Raw genomic sequence first — 19,879 nt, 5'->3', positions numbered from 1 at the left:
GAGCAGGGGAGGGTCAGAGAGAGAGGGAGTCACAGACTGAAACAGGCTCCAGGCTCTGAGCTGGCAGTCAGCACAGAGCCCGACGCGGGGCTCGAACCCACGAACCGCGAGATCATGACCTAAGCGAAAGTCGGACGCTTAACCGACTAAGCCACCCAAGCGCCCCAACTTCTCTTGGAGTTTCAACCATGCTTACTTTCTCTCCTCTTTCACTCTCCCATCCACATATGGAGGCAGAACCAAGTTCGAGTACCCCAGAGCAGAGGTACAGATCAGCACGCACTTCTGTCCTCAGAGGTATATGAATGGTCTTCCCCAGTGAGATCATTTGTGCCTGTCTTGGGAAGACAAGTCTGCTCTGGATGCATAGATGTTCAGGGTGACACAGGAGGCACGTGATCTGCCACCTCCCCAACACACACACACAGCCACTGAACCACGGAAACAAGTCTCCTGGGAGGAGTACAAACCCAGTGGAGCAGAGAGCATGTGGACGAAGCTGGGGTGATCTGGCAGGAAGTCTAGCAGAAGCAGGTCTTGGGTGCTTGTGGCTGGCTAGAGGCCCTGAACCTCATGCTCTGGCAGGTGGTGGGAATGGTAGGGCCCAAGGAGGAAGAAGAGGGGCTGAGTGTGTGTGTGTGTGTGTGTGTGTGCGCGTGTGTGTGTGTGTTGTGGAGCAGAGTCCCGGGCAGAGGGGTAGGTGGGCTGGAGGGAGCAGAGGTAGCTGGAAGGAGGACCTGTCCACCCAAAGTTCTGTCTTCCTTCAACTGTCCCCTCACCAGAAATCCTTCCTAAGTCCATTGTTCCTATTTCCAAAAGGTCCATGCTGACCTTGGCACAAACCCTGGGGGACATTCTTTCCAGTTCCCCACCAGAAGGGATCTATTGGTGTTTATATCTGCTTAATAATTTCTCTCTTTGTAAAAAATTTTTTAATGTTTATTTATTTTTGAGAGAGAGGGACAGAGTGTGAGGAGGGAAGGGGCAGAGAGAGAGGGGAACACAGAATCCAAAGCAGGCTCCAGGCTCTGAGCTGTCAGCACAGAGCCTGATGCGGAGCTCAAACTCACAGACCATGAGATCATCACCTGAGCCAAAGTCAGATGCCCAACTGACTGAGCCACCCAGGTGTCCCTAATGATTTCTCTTTTATTCTAAAATTCTATAACACCACACTTTCAATGAGCATCTCCTGAATGCCAGATGGCTGCGCATGACTGCAGCATGTGGAGTGGAAGGAATGATGGTGTCCTGGATGGAGGGGGTGGCACTGTGTGTTTCAGTCTGACTCCCCAAGGGTGTGGGTGGCTGAGTGCCCACCCAGCTCCTTACCCCAAGGTCTGTGGGAATTTACCTTGTGTAATCCTCTCTTCATCGCTCACTTGGCCCAGCAGCTCTATCCTGAATGTTTCACATTCCATCATCTTCTCCTTGTTTGGGAACTTTCATTCTACAAAGTTAAAATAATGTTTGAAATTATTTGAATTCATTTGAATTATTATTTAATGGAGTTATACAGCTCAGTATGCTGGATGCCCTGGTATTTTACGTGAATTTCCTGCTGTTGTGTCATCACTAAGAGCTCATGGTTGGCCCTGATATTTCTGCAAGGCAGGGGACGTTGTCTTTCCTTCCATCTGGGGTTTGCCCACACACAAACCACACCACAGTTCTGGGGATGAGATCGACACCTGTGATTCCTTAGGTTACTGGAGTTACTCTTGCCATCTTTTCCCACTGGAAAACATATTGGCTCCTGCATTCAGATTTTTTTCTTCCCAAGAAATTAACTATTTTTCCTCCTTTTCCATATTCCTAATTTAAAGAGTTTTTATTGAGAAAAGGTGCAGAATTGTTGTGGCTTCCTCCTGATGACTCTTGCCAATTTTCCTATTAGTCGGTATCATGGAAAGAATACAGGCATGGTGGGGGCAGCTGGGTGGCTCAGTCGGTTAAGCGTCCCACTCTTGCCTTCAGCTAAGGTCATGATCTCACAGTCTGTGAATTCGAGCCCTGCATTGGGCTCTGCGCTGACAGCACAGAGCCTGCTTGGGATTCTCTCTCTCTCTTCCTCTCTGTCCCTCCCCTGCTTTCTCTCTCTCTCTCTCTCTCTCTCTCTCTCAAAATAAATAAAAATAAACTTTAAAAAAAAGAACAGAGACTTGGGAGCTAGTTGGCTCTGGATTCAAATCTTATGCAGCCTTGGGATTGTGGGTGACTTACTTCAGCTCTCTAAGCTTCAGTATCCTCGGGCAAAATTAGGTATTTGGTGCAAGTGACTGCAAAGCTTACTGGGATGTATCTCACACATCGCAAATACAGGAACGCGGCTAGGCTTGTAGGGCACACTGAAATCAGAGTGCTCGGCACGGTCAGAATTGAGGACCACTAAAGACAACTGTGTCATGGACAGGACTGGAAATTTTTACCTGGGATTTGTTTTGAGATGCAACATAGTTGGGCCTGATCGCTCTTCTAGTCGGTTGTTTTATACTGACTCTTCCTACCCACTCTCTGGCCCTGTAGAGAACCCGACAGAATTCTGTTTCTCATCTCTGCTGTTCTGGGCATATTTGCTTCATTTTTCACGTTCTCTCCCGATGTGTGTTCTCTGCGGGTAAAGACTAAAATTCCAATCCCAAATTCCCAGGGACAAACTACTGTGGATCCAACTATTGGGCCAGTTACCAGTGACCAGGGGACAGAGTCACATTGTGTGAACGTGGCAGCCCCCACTGTAAAGCTGTGGATGGACCAAAGGGCATGGCGAAAACAACATTTTCTAAAGAAGCTGGTGCAGAGATAACCCTGACAACCCTATATATTTGAGTTGGAGCAGAACCAGAGCTCATCACACAATTTCACCTGGATGACACTCAACACCGCTGTAGGTATAGCCCCTGGCTGTTTGTTCCCCACCAGTCTGGCACCCTGAAGAGAGGGTCCATTTTAATCTAGTGAGAATTCAGTTTACATAGTTAATCTGTCTGTTAAAATTTCACTTAGGATTTTTGTGCCTATATTTATATCTGACGTTGGCCCATCGATGTTAATACAGTTGTTTGAAAATTGAGTCTTGATGGGGCGCCTGGGTGGCTTAGTCGGTTAAGCGTCTGACTTTCGCTTAGGTCATGATCTCGCGGTTTGTGGGTTCGAGCCCCCCCGTCGGGCTCTGCGCTGACTGCCAGCTCAGAGCCTGGAGCCTGCTTCAGTCTGTGACTCCCTCTCTCTCTGACCCTCCCCTGCTCACGCTGTCTCTCTCTCTCTCCTGGAAATAAATAAAACATTAAAAAAAAAAAAAAAGAAAATTGACTCTTGCAATTCTGACTATATTTACCTCATAAATTGACTTGCATAACACATAATGCTTTTATATAATTTCAAATAACTTATATGATACAGAGATGACTTACATTATCAAATTTAAAAAAATCTTCTCCCTGGGGGGTAATGGATGGTACATTAGGTTGAGAGTTAGAATCCCCAAAGTTTGGTTTGGTCTTCATCTTAATTTTCTGTGTGAACATAAGCAAGACCCTGTGTCTCCCTGGGCCTCTGTAGGATTAGGGAGCAGAGGACAGTTGGCTCAGATGTTTGCTCGCCCCCCCCCACCCCAGCTGGCCTTTCTGGGTGATCAGCCAGTGGCGCTTGGGGCTGTTTCTTTTGGCAGGTCGGTTGGCTCCTTTCTGGTGCCCTCTAGCAGATTTCTATCCAATGGTGTTCCCCCCACCTTTGAAGTGCTTTGTGTTGTGTTCCTCATTTCCTCCTGGCCCTAAGAATGCCTCCCGCCCCCCAGCACTGTTTCTGTTTTCCTTGGGTCTGAGCTCATGTGGTCAATGACTTAGGCATTGATTTTTTTGGTTCCCTATAAGGAGCTCTGAGTTGGGAAGCATCTTGCCTGCCTCCAGGGAATGCACCATCCTCTTCTAGAAATTCGTTTCTTGGATTTCCCTGGCACCTGTCCCCTCCTCAAGAGCTCCTCCTTCCACTGCCTTTGTACCCCTTCCCTCCCTCTGTCACATCCTCCTGGGCTGACATGAGCCACTCTGAAGGTCCTCCAACCATGATCTCCCTCCTCAGCTCCAGCTCAATGTGGACTTCTTTTTTTTTATGTTTGTTTATTTTTGAGATAGAGAGAGTACAAGCAGGGGAGGGGTAGAGAGAATGAGACAGAGGATCTGAAGAAAGTTCCCCACTGGTGGCAGAGAGCCTGATGCAGGGTTCGAACTTGTGAACTGTGAGATCATGACCTGAGCTGAAGTCCGACACTTAACCGATGGAGCCACCCAAGCACCCCTCAATGTGGACATATAATGGCTGCCAGAGCCAAGGGTACCTGGGGCAGATGCTGAGAGCCCCCAGGGACAGGAGGTGTGGAGTCTGGTAGCAGTGACCCTCTACTCACAACCACACTGCCCTTGAGGGAACATCATTCTGATTTCTCTAACGATCTTCTCGTGGCCTGCCTTTCCCTCTCCAATACCAGATCCCTTTCTGAACTGAGAGAGGGCTTTGAAAATGGCTTCTTATATCAGATTTTTCCTTGTTACAAAACTGTCTATTCATTGTAGAAAATTTGGAAAAATACAGATGAATTCAAAGAAGAGAAAAAACCTTATAATACCCCCACTCAGTGACAACTACTAATCTTTCTTCCATTTTTCCCATGAATATATAAACGTTTTAAACATAATTGTAACTGTGCTGAATATACCGCTTGGTAAGCTGCAGTTTTTGATTGGCCACGTGCCATGAGCATCTCTCTGTAGCACCGTGAAGCATTCTGCATCATCATTTTTATGGGCAGCAATGCATACACCGTCTTATGGATGTACAGAAATGAATTCAGCTTTGTGATTAAACCGTTGGGTCATTTCCAGTTTGGCACTGCTGTAACTAACATTGCAGTGACAATCTTTGCGGACGAATAATTCCTGATTTTCCCCCTTTGTGTTAATTCCTAAATAAACCCACTGGCGGCAGTCAAAGGTTAAGAATTTTTTGAGATTTGTGACACATCCTTACCAAACTGCCTTTCAGAAAGGGTTTGCAGGACGTCAGAGCTTCAGATGCCCATACTTTACTCTGATCTCTACCTTCCTTTTCTTACTGGGGGCAGCAGGTCTGCCCAGGTGGCTGAGCCGCCTAGGTGGTCACCAGGAAGAAGGATCTAAACTCTTGTTAGATGGGAGTAGTGAAGGAAAGGGTGTTCCAAATGAGTGAGGTGGAGTTTATAGAATGCTGGTCATCGGAGCACCCCCGTGACATGGCTGGGAGCGGGGCCCCAGCAGTCTTTAGAGGAAGGAGACAGAAAACGGGGCTGTGACCTCAGGCAGTAGCTTCACAGCTCACTTACATGGACAGCTATGCAGAGAGGGCCAAGTAATTGTTCTTCTTTCAATTCCCTGTCCATGTCTTTTGCTATTTTTGTCTTTTTCTTCTTGATTTGGGTAACCTGTCAAAACCTTTTCCTGTTGCCTGTGGTACAAATAATTTTTACAAGTCGTCTATCTGGTAAATCTTTTTAATGGTGGTTTTTAAGATGCAAACATTTAACATTTGTATGTAGTCAGATCTCCAAATCTACCAGTGTTTTCCTTTTGTGGTTTCTGCCTTCTTTGTTGTACTTAAAAAGATTTTTCCTACCCCCAGATAGCATGAACATTCACCTATATATCCTTCAAGTATTTTTTGCTTGCTTCATTTTCAAAGTCTTAAAAATGTGATTTATTTTCCATCAAATCCTGACCTTGTGTGACTGGGAGACACAGATGTCTCCTCAGGAATTGGTGCAAATGGCTCGATTAGCTCTAACTTCCAGGCCTGTGGATTCAGGAAAAATTCCAAGGCCTTCATCTTTGTCCTTCTATGACTCTGGGGAAATCCCAGGAGCCCTCTATTTATTTAATCAGCCTTTTTAAAATTAAAGAATCTGGGAGGGTGGAGGGATGCCTTAGATCCCCCCTCAGTTAAGGACCTGACTCCTAGTTTTGGTTCAGGTCATGATCTCACAGGTCCTAAGTGCTAATAGCATGGAGCCTGCTTGGGATTTTCTCTCCCTCTCCCTCTTCCCCTCACCTGCTCACTCTCTTTCTTTCTCACTCTCTCAAAATAAATAAATAAATAAATAAACTTAAAAAAAAAAGGAACGTGGTTGCTTGTGGCTATCTAGTTAGCTCATCATTGCCTGGCTCATCTAGTTGGCTCACATTTCCAAATAAGTGGATTAATGCATGTCTGGCAGCTAGGCAATGGCATTTCCATAGAGTAAATCCACATCATATGGACAGGGACTTTTTGTTTGTTTGTTCACTGCTATATCCTCAGTATCTACACAATGCCTTGCACATAGTAGGGACTCAACATAGACTTCCTAACTGAATTATGAATGATTATCATGTATCCGTTTTTCAAATTTAAAGAGGTAATAACATGGAGAAAATACTTATGTAGTCAGGTTTAAAAAAGCAGCACAGAGTACTAAATAAACTGTATCATTCATTCATTTAACAAATAGTTTTTGAACTCCGCTATGCATGGGGAAAAGATAGGATGAATGTAAGGATTAAATGACCTAACATATTGTATTCGTCTTCTAGATATTCCATAACAAAATACCACAAACTGGGTGGCTTAAATAACAGACATTTATTTTCTCACAGCTCTGGAGGCCAGAAGTCCAAGATCATGATGTCAGCACGACTGGTATCTGGTGAGACCTCTCTACTTGGCTTGAGGATGGCTGTCTTCTTGTTGTGTCCTCACACAGTCTTTTCTCTGTGTGTGTGCTTCCTTTTCTTATAAGTCGTATTGTATCTGGACTCCACTCTTATGGCCTCGTTTAACCTTAATTACCTCCTTAAAGACCCTGTCTCCAAATAGAGTCACAGTGGAGGCTAGGGCTTCAACATATGAATTGGGGGGAGGATATAATTCTGTTTGTAACATATATGTAAAATACTTATAAATAATGCCTGTCTGGTGGCACCCGGATGGCTTCTTTGGTAGAAATATGAGACTCTTGATCTCGGGGTTGTGAGTTTGAGCCCCACGTTGAGATTACTCAAAAATAAAATCTTTAAAAAAAGAAAAAGAAAGAACATCTGGCACATACTGAGCACTATGTGAATGTTTGATATTATTGTTACTATTATTATTGTTAGAAAATATACAAAATCTCATAAGTCATTATCCTTGGGGGAATGAGATTACAAATGACTTTAGCTTGTACTTTCCTGTATTTTCTAATATTTCTACATTGAACAATTTTATTAATCTGGAGAGGGGTGGGATTTCAATAAAAGACATGCGCTGAACATTGTTTGCAGCTCTCCAGCTATTTCAGCATATATTCCAAGCCTCTGGATAGGGTTTCAAGTTCTTGGCTCAGCTCTTTGGATCTGTGGTTGTCAGAGTGCAGAGAAACAAAATCCAGGCTCAGCTCATGCAGGCCCACCAGCTAGAGCTTCTATTTCCTCATGTATGCAGGGATGGGACTGGGGGTGCATCGTGCAGTAAGGGCTGGAAAGACCTTTAGCAGTGGGACAGTGAGTAGGTCAGTTTGAGTTCTTGACTGCAAGGAACAAAATCCATACTGACTATTTTAAGCAGAAAAGGAGCATACTAAAGAATGTTAGGTGGCCCACAGAATTTTGGGGAAGGTTCAAGAAAAAGAGTCAGGTCTCAGCTTCTAAGAACAACTCCTCAAACCATCCTCTATCCATTGCTTCTGCTACCAGCCTGTGCCAGTAAGATGGAGCCCACACATAGGACTTTCTCTTGCTTACTGCTGGCTTTTGAATCAAAGGTTAACAAGGGTATATCTCATTGGCATGGTCTAAGTCACTTACCCACCCGTTTCTACAAAGGAGGCTGAAAAAGAGAGTTTTCTAGATTCTACCTTAAGAGGAAGGTACTTACAATGTGGGAAACTATCAAAATAAAGGAGAGTGTCAAAAAAGGTTGAAGAGTTAAAAAAAAAAAGAAAAGAAAACAAACAGAAGGGCCACCACTGTCACAGAAGCATGGTTCAGATGTCCTAACTTCAGGAAAACATGAGACCAGAGTAGCTGAGCTCACGCTTGGATGGTACTTAAGACCACTATCAGGCTAGAGACAGAGTGGACACTGCACCTCACAGATCAGAGGGTGGCCATTTGTGATGATCAAGAGGCAGCAGAGCAGAGTTGTGGCTAGTCAGTTGGTTAAGTCCTGATACCCAGAAATGCCTAAATTAACCTCTCCTTGTACCAGTGGACACAGAGAGGGACAGAAACTTGCCCAGCACTGCACAGCATGGCAGAACTGCAACAAGGAGTGGAGGTGGTGTCTTCTGCTCCACTTTGATGCATCTATGCATGCATCATCCATGGAGATGCACTCCATCTTGAATATTTCCTCCTTCAGGGTTAGGCTAAAGTTAAATGTGTATCGTCACATTGACCACTTGGACTGCTCATTACCCCTGCTTCCTATTTGCCTTTTTTCCTCCTTGGTTCCCAGCAGGGGGACAAACACATATTAGTGAAAATTAGCTGAGTGAATGAATAAATGGATGAACGAATGAATGAGAGTCTGGAGGCCAGAATTGCTGTGTGACCTGAGGCAAATGTTCTACTTGCTAGACTTCAGTTTCCTGTTGAAGAAAATAATGTTCTCTGCATCTCTGGACCAGACCCTGTGCTAGGATTTGAAAACATGATCAGGATCCCACCTGCCTGCTCTGTCAGAGGTGCTGATCTGGGAGGAGATAGATGTGAAGAGAGTTGGCCACTAACTGTGGCTGATCTTAATGACTAAGAGAGAAGTCCAAGGGTCCTCCAGCCTGGCCTAGGTATCTCTGGGCCCTGGGTCCCCTCCTGCTGAGTTCCATGGCTGCTACCCATGCAATCTGGATGCCTCAGGGTCACAAATCCTGAGGTCCACGAAGGTCCATAGATGTCCACCCACAGAGGGGGAAGGAAACAGATCTCTGGAACCAAAGACAGAAAAGAACAAGTTTCTGTAGCCAGTGGCATAATAGGCCTAAAGAGGAAAGATACCTGGCCATGATCCCACAGCCAGGCCCATGGTCTTCAAATCCCTACCCCTCAAGGAGTAGGGGGAGGCAAGCTGTGCTTGAAAAATACTCAGTTAAGCTATAATCTGTCACAGCTCAAGCACATCTTTTTGAATTAAAATATTCACAAGTAGCAGAGACATCTGTAGGAAGAGTAACTGGATGCGACATCCTGCAGGAGGCCAGGCTAAATGTGTCCCATGACATCACTCTGGAGAGGAGGCTGCCAGGAGCCATGCAAGGGTCTGGAGCACTTCTGCAGCTGAGTGTTGTAAGGAAAGCCTGGGCCTGGGACTAGCAGCATGGCTTCCGGGCCTCCTGCTCTACAGAGAAGTTCTTTGTTGGACCCCTGCCCTATGGAGAAATTGCCTGACAATCTCTCTAGACTAATCTGATCTGTAGAGATAACTTTCTTGTTGCCCAGCCTTCTGGTTCCCCTTGAGTTTCTTTCTGAGCACCAGCAGGTCTTCACTTAATCTGCTGCCAGTGGGATTTGGTGAGGAGGGGATTCTGATAGCCATGTGACATCCTTTTGGAGGAGCCTTCCAAGCCTGGAGCATGAGAGATTCCATCAAAGTCCCTGCCATGCCGTGCTTGAGTTCCAGCAGGAGCATCTCTACCAGGAGTCCAGATCCTACTATGGGGATGATGGAAGGTCCTCCTGTAAATATGGGAATTGTCTCAGAGGCACACGTCTGCATCCTTGCACCTACAGGGTGTATATGGATGGGCCTGGGCACACATATGCCATATACTGGTACTGTAGGCACAGGCCCCTGTACAAACTCACACCCTGATTGCTAAGCTGTTAAGCACATACGCACATAGGGCAGGTGGTCTCTGGTGGGTCTGAAGAGTCCTCTGGCTCTTCCATTCTCTGCCACCTGATCTCTGTTCTCTGGTTTCCTACCCTTTTCTCCCTGGGTGAGCTAGTACCAGGCCTGAGAGGGTTGCATGTAGTCTGGATTGGGCTGCTTGAGCGCTGTCCTCGGTGCTGGAGGCCTGGCGGGACACGCACATTTGAAACAGCAAGATTGTTGGGAGGAGGTGACCCTGACATCCGGATGTAGGTGTAGGGCCCACTGGATATCTAAATTTACTCTATTGTTTCAAAAGAAGATACAACTGGGCTTCTTCCTTCCATCTCAGACACTGAAACAGGTGTCCAACCCCTCAGCCAGCAGCGTGGCCATATGTGACTGTGTAGCCATTCCCTGTAGATATGGGGGGCTTCCTGAGACCTCACGTGCCACAAATAGATAGATATGCGTGAAAACCATAACTGCCTGTGTCCTCAAGAAACACCTGTGATTCCACGCGGCTTCTTGTGACCTCCTGTAACCCCATGTAGCAGGCTGTGACTACATTGAGCCTCCCGTGACCTTGGGTGGCTTCAGATTCAACCTTCCCAGAAGGGAAGATCTGAAGTCTGGGGTCCCCAGGGAATCTGGGCCCTAATCAGGCCTAGAAATTCGTTTGCCAGGGCGTACACAGACCACCTCTCTCTTCGCTGGCTTTTGAACTTGGCACCCACGGGCCTCCGGTATCTGCAAACTTGGGTCCTGGGAGGCGTCCGCGTCAGCGGGAACCGGCCCACAGGCACGCGTGTCTCCGAGAACAGGTGACCGCAACCCCTCTGCCACCCGAGTCTGCCCAGCAGTCACAGGGAGGGGCGCGCGGAGAAGGGTTCGCGCAGCGGTGGGGTGGGCGCGGCTCCCGCTCCCGCGCTCGTCTCCCGTGCGCCCCTCTTCTGCCCGTTTCCCCCGAACGCCTGGTCCTGACGTTGGGGGCTGGGGCGCAGAGGGCTCGTCGACGCTGCGGCTGGCCCCTCCCCCTCCCGGGCCTCGGCGGTTCCGAAGAGGCTCTGAGCGCTGGGGCGCCCGGGACTCGGCAGGCTGCAGGGCGGCCAGGGGGGCTCGGGTGCCGAGCGCGCGCCGCGCCCTCCCCCTCCAGCCAAGACACCGCAGCGGCGCGGAGCGGGGGGGCGCTGCGGAGCCGGGGGGCGGGGGCTAAAAATACCCGGCGGCGGCGGCGGCGGCGGCGGCGGCAGCGCGGCGACTGCTGGGGCTGCGGGGCTGCGGGCCGAAGAGGCCGTGCGGGGCCAGGCCGGGCCCCGCTGACCGACATGCTGACCTTCTTCCTCGTCTCCGGGGGCTCCCTCTGGCTTTTTGCGGGTAAGTCCCTATTCTGTCCTCGTCCCAGACCTCCCTCCCCCGCGCGCTGTAGAGTCTTGGCTCCTGGTGGAGATGAGCTCCTCGTCCCGGCCCCTGAGCAGTCCCTTCAAGCCTGTCTCGCCACCCCGGCCTCCCAGGTCGTTTCCCCACCCCTCAAATTCTGGCGGGCTCTGGGTTGGGTTTGGGAAGCAGCTGGGTGTTCAGAAACGAGGGCCCCGGCTCTCAGGATGGCACAACAGCCTCCCTCCGGTTCTCTCACCCTCTCCCCTTATGGGAGCATCTCCGGTGATGAAGACTAGGCCGGGCACACTCGTACCCCAAGGGACGGACATAGGGCATCCGTGCCCATCCCTAGTGTCCAGCAGCAGAGGTTGTTGGTCCCTGAGGTTTCGCCGCTGGTTCATCAATGACATAACCAGCACTGACCTGGGGCTTCTGATCCTGGTCAGAGGTCTCCTCAAGACCCTTCACTGCCCACCCTTGCGTCAGAAATCTTAAACCAGATATCTGTAATGAGGTGTTTACCTGACTCCTCAGCTATACCCGGTGGTTGTGTCCCCACTGCTCCTGGGCCTTTCCCCTCCCCCTCACAGGAGTCAGCTCCTCGCCCCTACATTCTCCTAGGAAGCAATGAGGACCCCCTGTGAATCCCTGCCCAGCACTCCCTCCCCACCCCCACACACCTGGGGTCTCACCACAGGCCGGTTCATCCACCAGTTCTGCTGCCTGCACCAGCCAGTCCCCTCTGAGAGCGTTGGGTTCCTCCAGGGTATAATACCACTGAAGGGTCTCCACATCGGACTGCCCATGTGCAGATTTAAGCCTGATAAGATATGTGAAGTGTTTGAACCTTAAACTGGTCTTAAAAGGGACCGAGTCCAAAGTGAGTACTCTATAAATGTTCACGTTCAAACTGCAGCTTCAGAGGTCATAAGGTTCTTTTTGAGCCAAAGAAGGGGAAGCCGACCGTTTTTGAAATCCTTACCTGAAACTTTACATGTTTTACTTAAGATTCACAGCAAATACTAGGAGTTTGGGTGCTTTCCTTTTCTAACTGAGTTTCAGAGGTAATTGACTTGCCCAGTGTCAGTGGATAATATCTGGCAGAGTGGGATTTGATGTGAGATTTTAATTGATCAATCATTGCCAAGTGCATGGTGGTACCAGGCCTGAAACTTGAGGGTTGGTGAGTAATCACTGACTCCCCCATTGCCCTGAGTTGGGCCACAGGGACACTTACCCTGAGCCGGGGAGTGAGTGAGGCCTCTCTAATCCCTTCAGCTCCCTAAGCTCCTTCTGTCTGCTGGGGTCTGAGGACAGGCCGTGCAGGGCCACTCTGGGCCTGATGTGCTCATCTAGCAGGCAAGGTCGGAGCTAGAGCTGGGCTCGCGGGTAAGGGGCAGGTGTTACCAAAATAATAATGAGGATGCTGCTGCTGATAGCAACAGCTACCATTTCCTAGGTGATGGTCTCCAAACCTTTCCCTATTGCTGGGACCCTTTGCTTCACCTTTAGTAGGGCCTCACCGAGCCATGGGTCCAAGGGCAGCCCTCTGGAACCTTGGTCTTCTGTGGCTGCAGGGAGATGTTTGGAGACTACAGGGCCACATATGCCGGGAGTAATCAGAAGCCTTTGAGAAAAAGCCCCTCACAGTGTTAGGTACTTGTCTGGAATTGGGGTTCAGCAGGCGTTGACTCAAACTGGCCTTCTGTCCTGCTTCATTGTGGAGCATTTCCCAAAGTGGTCACATGCCTCCCTGAATGACTGCATAGAGGCCCTGGAGTGGTCAGGGAAGGCAGCTCTTGGTACAGGTGGCAGCTGCTTCCAAAGAGGGCAAGCTTCTACCAGCAAACCGGAAATTCCTCACAGATGCCTCACTTGCCACAAGAGTGAGTGACAAAGTAATGATCACTGGATGAAGCATCCCATATACATGTTAGGGCACTCCCAGATCAGGTGTCCACCTTGCTTGGAACTTTGCCTGGACCCCAGCTTTTCCCTGGGAAGAGAGGGAACTCCTAGACTAAGACTGACAACACATTCGGCCTTGTGATCTCCAGGGTTCCTAGGCAGCTGTCAGATCCCTTTGGCTCAGCTAGAAAGAGGAGAGGACCCTCAAGGTGATGTCACTCTTGAGTAGAGGTATGTGCTTTTCACCACCCATTCTGGCTCGAAGGAGACAAAGACTGCCTACAAGGGGCTGCAGGGAGGGGATAATGTAAAGGGTAAGAAGAGGTCACCTGGAGGAAGAACTTTCTATCTGGGGAAGGCAGCCTTGTGCTCTGAGGCCTAGGAGAGCAAGAGCTGCATATTTCCTATTTTGCACTGGGGAGGCCAGTACTGAGTCCTGAGTCCTGGGGCAGCCCAGGTCCCACCTGTGTGTTGAGTAGTAAACAAGGAAACAAATAAAATAGATCCAGCCTGAGTCACATGCAGTGCCTGGCCTGAGAAAACATGGTTGGTCTCTGTGTCATGAATACTCAGAACTGTGGGAGCAATGGATTGGCACTTCTGCCTGGCCATCTGATACCATTGGGCAAAGCAGAAAGAGGTACCCCACTTAGCGGATGAATTTCTTCAAGGGTGTCCCTTCCTCTAGGTTGGTGCAGGCCCATGCCCTTGCACAAGGTCTGTTCTGCTCAACCATATGGCCGACCATTGGTGACATCTTAATAGGCTTCTGCAGCATACAGCGGTGTTTGTCAGAGGCAGGTAAAGGACATCAGGGGAGCAAAGGTGTGCAGGGAAAATTGTGGGGGAGTGGGTCTTCAGAGCCTTGTGCCTGGGGAGCCTAGGTTGGGGGAGGAAGATGGAGTCTGGATAGGTGGAGATTCCAGAGGAGAGAGGGTTTCTTTAGCCTGCAGAGCAGCTCTCTGTTCAGCTGCACTGGCCAGGCTCAGCCAGCAGGGGGAGGATGGAGGCTGTTGGGTGCAGAGAGGCTGTTGATGGTTTGGATGAGATTAGATGTGGCTCAGGTTGAGGCCGGGCTCCTGGAAGGGGAAGGTAGGAGGCCCCAGCTGTGACTGTGGGGAATGAAGGCTGGCTTTGGTTGCAGAGACTGGTGTGGCAGCCATCTGGCTGTAAGTGTCCAAAGCAGGTGCAGGCTTGCACAGCTTGGCTCTTGTTCAACCCCATCACATCTTTCCACCCACTGATCCCAGGCTCCCAGTAGTGTGGGCCGTTACAGGGGGCCCAAGGAGGCACTTGGGACCTGAAAGGATTGTGGAGCTCCAGGCAGAACAGCTGAGGACATGCCTCACAGAAGAAAATTTAGATTTGCACTTGGCGCACTGCCCCGTAGGAGAATTCTCACCTCAGCACCTTATCCTCCCCAGCCTACCAGTGACAGCACACCAACACCAGAGGGCGACAGAACCGGGCCTTTCAGCTGTCTGGCTGGTTTTCTTTTTCATGTGATTATAAGGGCCCTTAGGTTGACCTTCAGAAGGCTGACTTTGGTTCAGCTTCGGACCCAGATGAGACCCAGGACTGTCCTATACACATGAAAAGCAGAATAAGTGAGCATGAGGCTCTGGCTTATTTGCAGAAAGAGGCAAAAGTTACAGGCATTTGTGTAACACAAGCTGCACTTTGTGATTAGCCATGTTAGCGTGGCACATAGTAGGCACTCACATATTTATGGAATGTGGGAGGGGGGTTGTTTTCATGGGGGAAAGTGTTGTTGCAAACGTGCTGATTTGACTTCTGTTTCCCTGAGCACCTACCATGTGCCAGGCCCTGTGTTCTACAGTTCTCTAACTTTTCCTTTAATCTCCCCCACAACACTGTGGTGCTGTTATCCCCATTTAGAAGATGAAGCAGTGAGACTCAGAGAGATTCAAGGGTGAAGCAACTCCTAAGAGCTGTGAGCCAGACCATACCCTCCGACGTCCAGTCCAGGGAGGGACCATCAGACATGAGCAGCCAGGGCATGAGCCCTCCAGCAGAGTTGTCAGTGGGCACAAGTAAGGGAGAGGTCCTTGGAAGGGGGAAGGTTTAAAGAGAGGACATAAAGTGCCAACAGCAGGGGCTGGCACATAGGAAAGGACCCTTTAAAATGTTAATTCAAAGGGCGCCTGAGTGGCTCAGTCAGTTAAGCATCTGACTTCGGCTCAGGTCATGATCTTACGGTTTGTGGGTTCGAGCCCCACATTGGGCTCTGTGCTGACAGCAAGCTCAGAGCCTGGAGCCTGTTTCGGATTCTGTGTCTCCCTCTCTCTCTGACCCCCTGCTCCTGCTCTCTCTCTCTCTCTCTCTCTCTCTCTCTCAGAAATAAATAAAAACATTTTATTTTTTTATTTATTTTTTTAACATTTTAAAAAAATAAAAAATAAAATAAAATGTTAATTCAAGCTAGGCTTTCCTTAAAGCAGGTGCAGGGTTCTGATGTGGCATTCCAGGCAGAAGGACCCGTCTGAGGAAAGACTGGTCATAGGAGTGAGGGAATTCTAGGGACAAACTCTGCTTGGCCAGTGAGGTCATCAGGGCTGGGTTCTGCAGGCCCAAGGATACTGGCCTGGGCTTTGTTCCGTGCAGTGGCTGCGTCAAAGACACATAGGCCATACTGGACATGTGGGTGGCCAAGGTGACACTACCCCTGCGCATCCACATGCCACACCTAATGGCACCTGTCCCACTGAACTGAAGTTTTGCGCCTCCTCTAGCATGATCTCCTAGAGGGCAGGGCCAGAGCTTCTCCTCTCTGTGCCCCAGTCTGCGGCCAGGCGCAGTGTGCACTGCTGTTTATTGCATAAATGAATAATATGAAGAATTCCATGAGAATAATTTATTTTAATGACCATGTGTTTTATAAGCCGTTCTCTTACCACACATCACTTAGCAAATAATAGATCTTGCAAGTGCTTTTGGTAGGTCCCAGGCTCTGTGCCCCACTGAGGGGTGATGCCAGTGTGCAAGAAGCAGCAGGGGAAGGCAGGTGGGAACTCCTTGCAGGCAGGACAGGTCAGCCTTCATGGGGGAACCGTCAGTGCTAAGAACCCAGAACAGAAGGAGGTGCTCCAAAAGTTTCTGCTGAAGGAAGGAAGGATCAAACCCATACCTGCAGGTGATTTGTTTTGTGGAAGATGCTCTTCTCTGAGGGTGAGGTGCTTTTGTTTCCTTAGAGATACAATAGGGTGGGAGCCCTGGCCAAGCAGAGCAGATGGGAGGCCCTAGCCAGGGTCCTCAGCTCACTGGATGGTCTGGTGTGATGGCCCCATTTCCTGCCTTGGCCTGGCCAGAATCCTCACTAGTCACCCACTGAGCCTCAGGGATGCTACTTGGGGCCATTGGAGTGTCCCTTCTGGATGCCCAGGCTGGGCTCTCACCATGGCTTGGCTGCTCTGGGAGCTCATGGTGGGCGTAGTCATTCCCAGACCTCGTTCCTTTTTGTGGCTTTTTGATTCATGTGAGCCTTGGGGTCTGTGACAGGCAGAAGCGGAAAGATGGGGTTGGGACAAGTTCTGAACCAAGCTGAGCTCTCTGCTCTGAGGCCCAACCTGTAATCTCAGAGCCTGAAGGATTTCAGATCCCAAGAAGTCCCACCTGTGCCTACCTACCTGCTCTTCCCAGAGACATCTTTCCTTTCCTAACAGCTAGTCCAGATATTTGGCTGGGGGTGTCTGTGGAGAATGGCTGGGGTGGTGGGGTTGCCTTCTGATTTGCCCATTCAGGCCTGCATTCTGAGACAACTGTCTTCGGGGGGTTTAGAGCTAGGCCAGGATGGTACCAGTGAGGGAACAACGAGCATCTCCATTGTCAGGCCCTGGGATAAACAAATCTGGAATGACACCTGTTGAGGCCAAGAACAGACCCAGCAATTGACAGCTAGTGGAGGAAAGAGAGAGGACAGGCAGGCTCGGGTCAAATGGGCAACTCTGAGACCAAGCCACTAACCAACACCAGGAAACCCACCCCACTCCCAGCACCGCACCAGCCTGGCCCACCAGTACAGGAGGGGGATCCTGAGGACCAAGCAGGACTCGGCCCTGCTACAAGGCCCTTTGGTACCCTCCAGCATGTGGAATGTTGCTGGGGCTAAGTTTCTCCAGTCAGTCTCCTCCTGACCACTAACCCCTAGCCTAGCCTTGGCTATAGTCCATTCTGGACAGTGACTACAGATCCTGTCAAATAGGCAGAAGGGCCACAGGGAGACACAGTGAAGTCAGTCAGAGACAGAAGCAGGATAAAATATGGGCCTGCCAGTGAGGTTGGACAGGGAGGTTGGCCAGAGGCTGGATGGTAAGGCTCTAGAGGCCAAGGAGATGAAGGTAGTTAACAACATGGAGAAGGGGGACTCACCGGGACCCATCCAGGCCTGCAGTGACTCCTTAACTTTGGAAAGGGTAGTGCTTCTGGCCCCTCTGTTATGGCCTTTTGAGCTGGGGCTGCATGAAGCCACCTAAGCCCCAGGAGCCCCCTTCAGTGTTAATGGCGACAGTACCTTCCAACACATGGGTTGGATGTGGTTCTCTTGGAGATGCCCTCAACTCACCCTTACTCAGCCCCCCACCCTGTCTACAGTCTCTCCCCACAATCCCAGCTCTGCTTCGGGTGGTGGAGAGAAAGGGAGGGCAGGCCTTCTCCTGAACAATGGGCTGGCTCGAGGTGTGGGTACATATGTCCCTAATCTCCTTGCCACAGGTCAGACATCAAGGAAGGCTGTGACCCGTGAAGCACCCTTTCCATCTGTACTGAAGTGTCCTTTCCCTTCCTGTTCCTCCCCTTCCTCTGACCTGTTCCCCTTGGGGCAGTTCCCTGAACCCTCACAGACATGCCTGGCATCTTGGCATCGTGGGGGTACTGTGTGGCCCCAATTTACAGAAGGAAGACCTGAGGCGGGAACAGCAGTGGATGCTCATTAGAGATGGGTGTTTTCCCTGGGCTGAGAAGCTGCCCAGGCCCTGCAGAGCAGCACCACACCTCCTGTGAGCTCCAAATCAGTTCCTCAAGTGTTTTTGCCCTAGATTTCCTCTCAGGCTAAGCTATCATGTGTGTGTTTGAGATCTCCCTGTGTCACTGTCTCCTGCTAATGGGAGTCTGAGTAGCATCCATACTTCATAAGGTACAAGATCTATACTCTGGTCCTGGCGACCCTCGGGTGTCAGAAAAGGTCTTCTGGCCTCTGGAAGTCTGAACAAAACTGAAGTCTGAGCTTGTCATGGGGCCTCTGTTAAGGATGGAGTCCAAGCCTTGGAGTGTCCCAGAAGCTTGTGATCTTGCACGCTGGGTTACCCCACCCACAGCTTGAGGGCAGCGTGGCAGCAGTTCCTGGCAAGTAGGCAGAGGATGTACATGGCCTCCATTCTTAAAAGCCCTCTCTGGGCCCTGCATGGTCTTTTGTTTACCATTACGTTTTTCTTCCCTTTTCTTTCTCCATGTTTAACCATCAAGACCATGAACATCACCAAAGTTCCCTCATATATAAAAGGTGGTGACCTTAGACCCAACCATTTCTATTTTTGAAAGGGTCAAAACCAACTAATCCTCAGAAGGAGCCAAGCTTATTTCTTGGTGCCACCCACCTTGACCCCACACAGTGCTTTCTTTCCTCGGGGCCACAGAGGCCTCTGGCTCCATCTGGAAAGGTAGTGGGTTCAGTGAGAATCCAAGTGATGGCTGCTCTCGGTGGGTCAGTGTGAACAACGCCCAACAGCCTTCCTGGGCCAGCCAGGGCCTCGTTTTCGCTTGGGTCTGAAAGAGATTTTTGTTTTCTGGTGAGAACAGCCCCAGTCTGGCGCCGGAGCCAGCAGCACGAATACACACCCTTTCATGTGACAGGCCCAGAGTGGAAAGATACAGACCCAGGCCCTCCCCTGCACTCCTCGGGAGGCGGGCATTTGCATATTCCCCATTCATCCTGGCCTTGAAAAGGAGGCCTGAGTTCTCAATGCTCCTGCCCTGTTGAGGGCTGGGCCACTTGAGCCCTGACATTAACCCTGTGGACACCAGAGGCTCTCAGTGGCTGACAACAGGACCTTGCGGCGCTAGGACAGTAAGAGACAGCTGCTTTGTGGCCCTGACCTCCAGAGGGTTGAATCAGGAAGTGGCAAGGTCCCACTGACAGACATGGCCTTCCGCTGAACTAAGTGAAACTCAGATTTGTTTCTTTGTGGCATTCAGAAGGGAAACTTCGTCAGAGTATGGGGGAGCCAGAAAATCAAGCTAATTATCAAATTTTCCAGGAAATTTACTTCTAACCAAAGGCAAAACTCTCTCTTCTCTGCTCATTGTCTGTTCTGTGAAAACACAGTGGCACTTAGAATGGTGGGATGGAGTCTTGTTGGCTCCTGGCTGCAGCACTGGCCTCTTTAGCAGGGGTCTATGGTTACAGCTTGCCTTGGCAGGGGGGCAATTCTACATCTTAAACCCCAGGGTACTAGGAGCTGGTGGCTTCTCTTAGCTATGGCTGTGACACTGAAGGCATGAGGCGTATATACAGGTACCAAGTCTTTTTTCTTCTGCAGCTAAATGCTCTCCTCCCAGCCCCGGCTTCCGCCCCTTTCCTCAGTACAGCCAGACTCCTGCTTCTTTCTTAGGAGCCTCAATATCTTACAGTCTGTTTCGCTGTTTCTGCAAGTTACCAACCCACTTTTATCACTCTGTCCCCTCTCAGATCACTCCTTTCCACGTGCTCCCAATTCCCACC

The 19,879-nt window shown here is 49.9% G+C and overlaps 1 protein-coding gene across 3 annotated transcripts in view; it reads left to right on the top strand.

Annotated features, from left to right (window-relative positions):
* The first annotated feature begins 11,133 nt into the window (after positions 1–11,133).
* Positions 11,134–19,879, top strand: part of ACSL6 (acyl-CoA synthetase long chain family member 6) — a 61,642-nt gene continuing 52,896 nt past the window's right edge. For 2 of the 3 annotated variants that reach the window (XM_039252570.1, XM_039252569.1), the window contains exon 1: positions 11,134–11,232. In XM_039252570.1, the coding sequence (XP_039108501.1) occupies positions 11,184–11,232 (49 nt within the window). In that variant the 5' untranslated portion in view covers positions 11,134–11,183. Of the gene's footprint in view, positions 11,233–13,292; positions 13,375–19,879 lie in introns of those variants that run through there. The other variant, XM_039252571.1, reaches the window with a different exon arrangement.

Source organism: Hyaena hyaena, unplaced genomic scaffold (assembly GCF_003009895.1).
Source record: "Hyaena hyaena isolate Hyena2069 unplaced genomic scaffold, ASM300989v1 scaffold_425, whole genome shotgun sequence".
Taxonomy (NCBI): Eukaryota; Metazoa; Chordata; class Mammalia; order Carnivora; family Hyaenidae; genus Hyaena; species Hyaena hyaena.
Note: the sequence above shows the minus strand (reverse complement) of the source record. Positions and strands in the feature narration are given on the sequence as shown.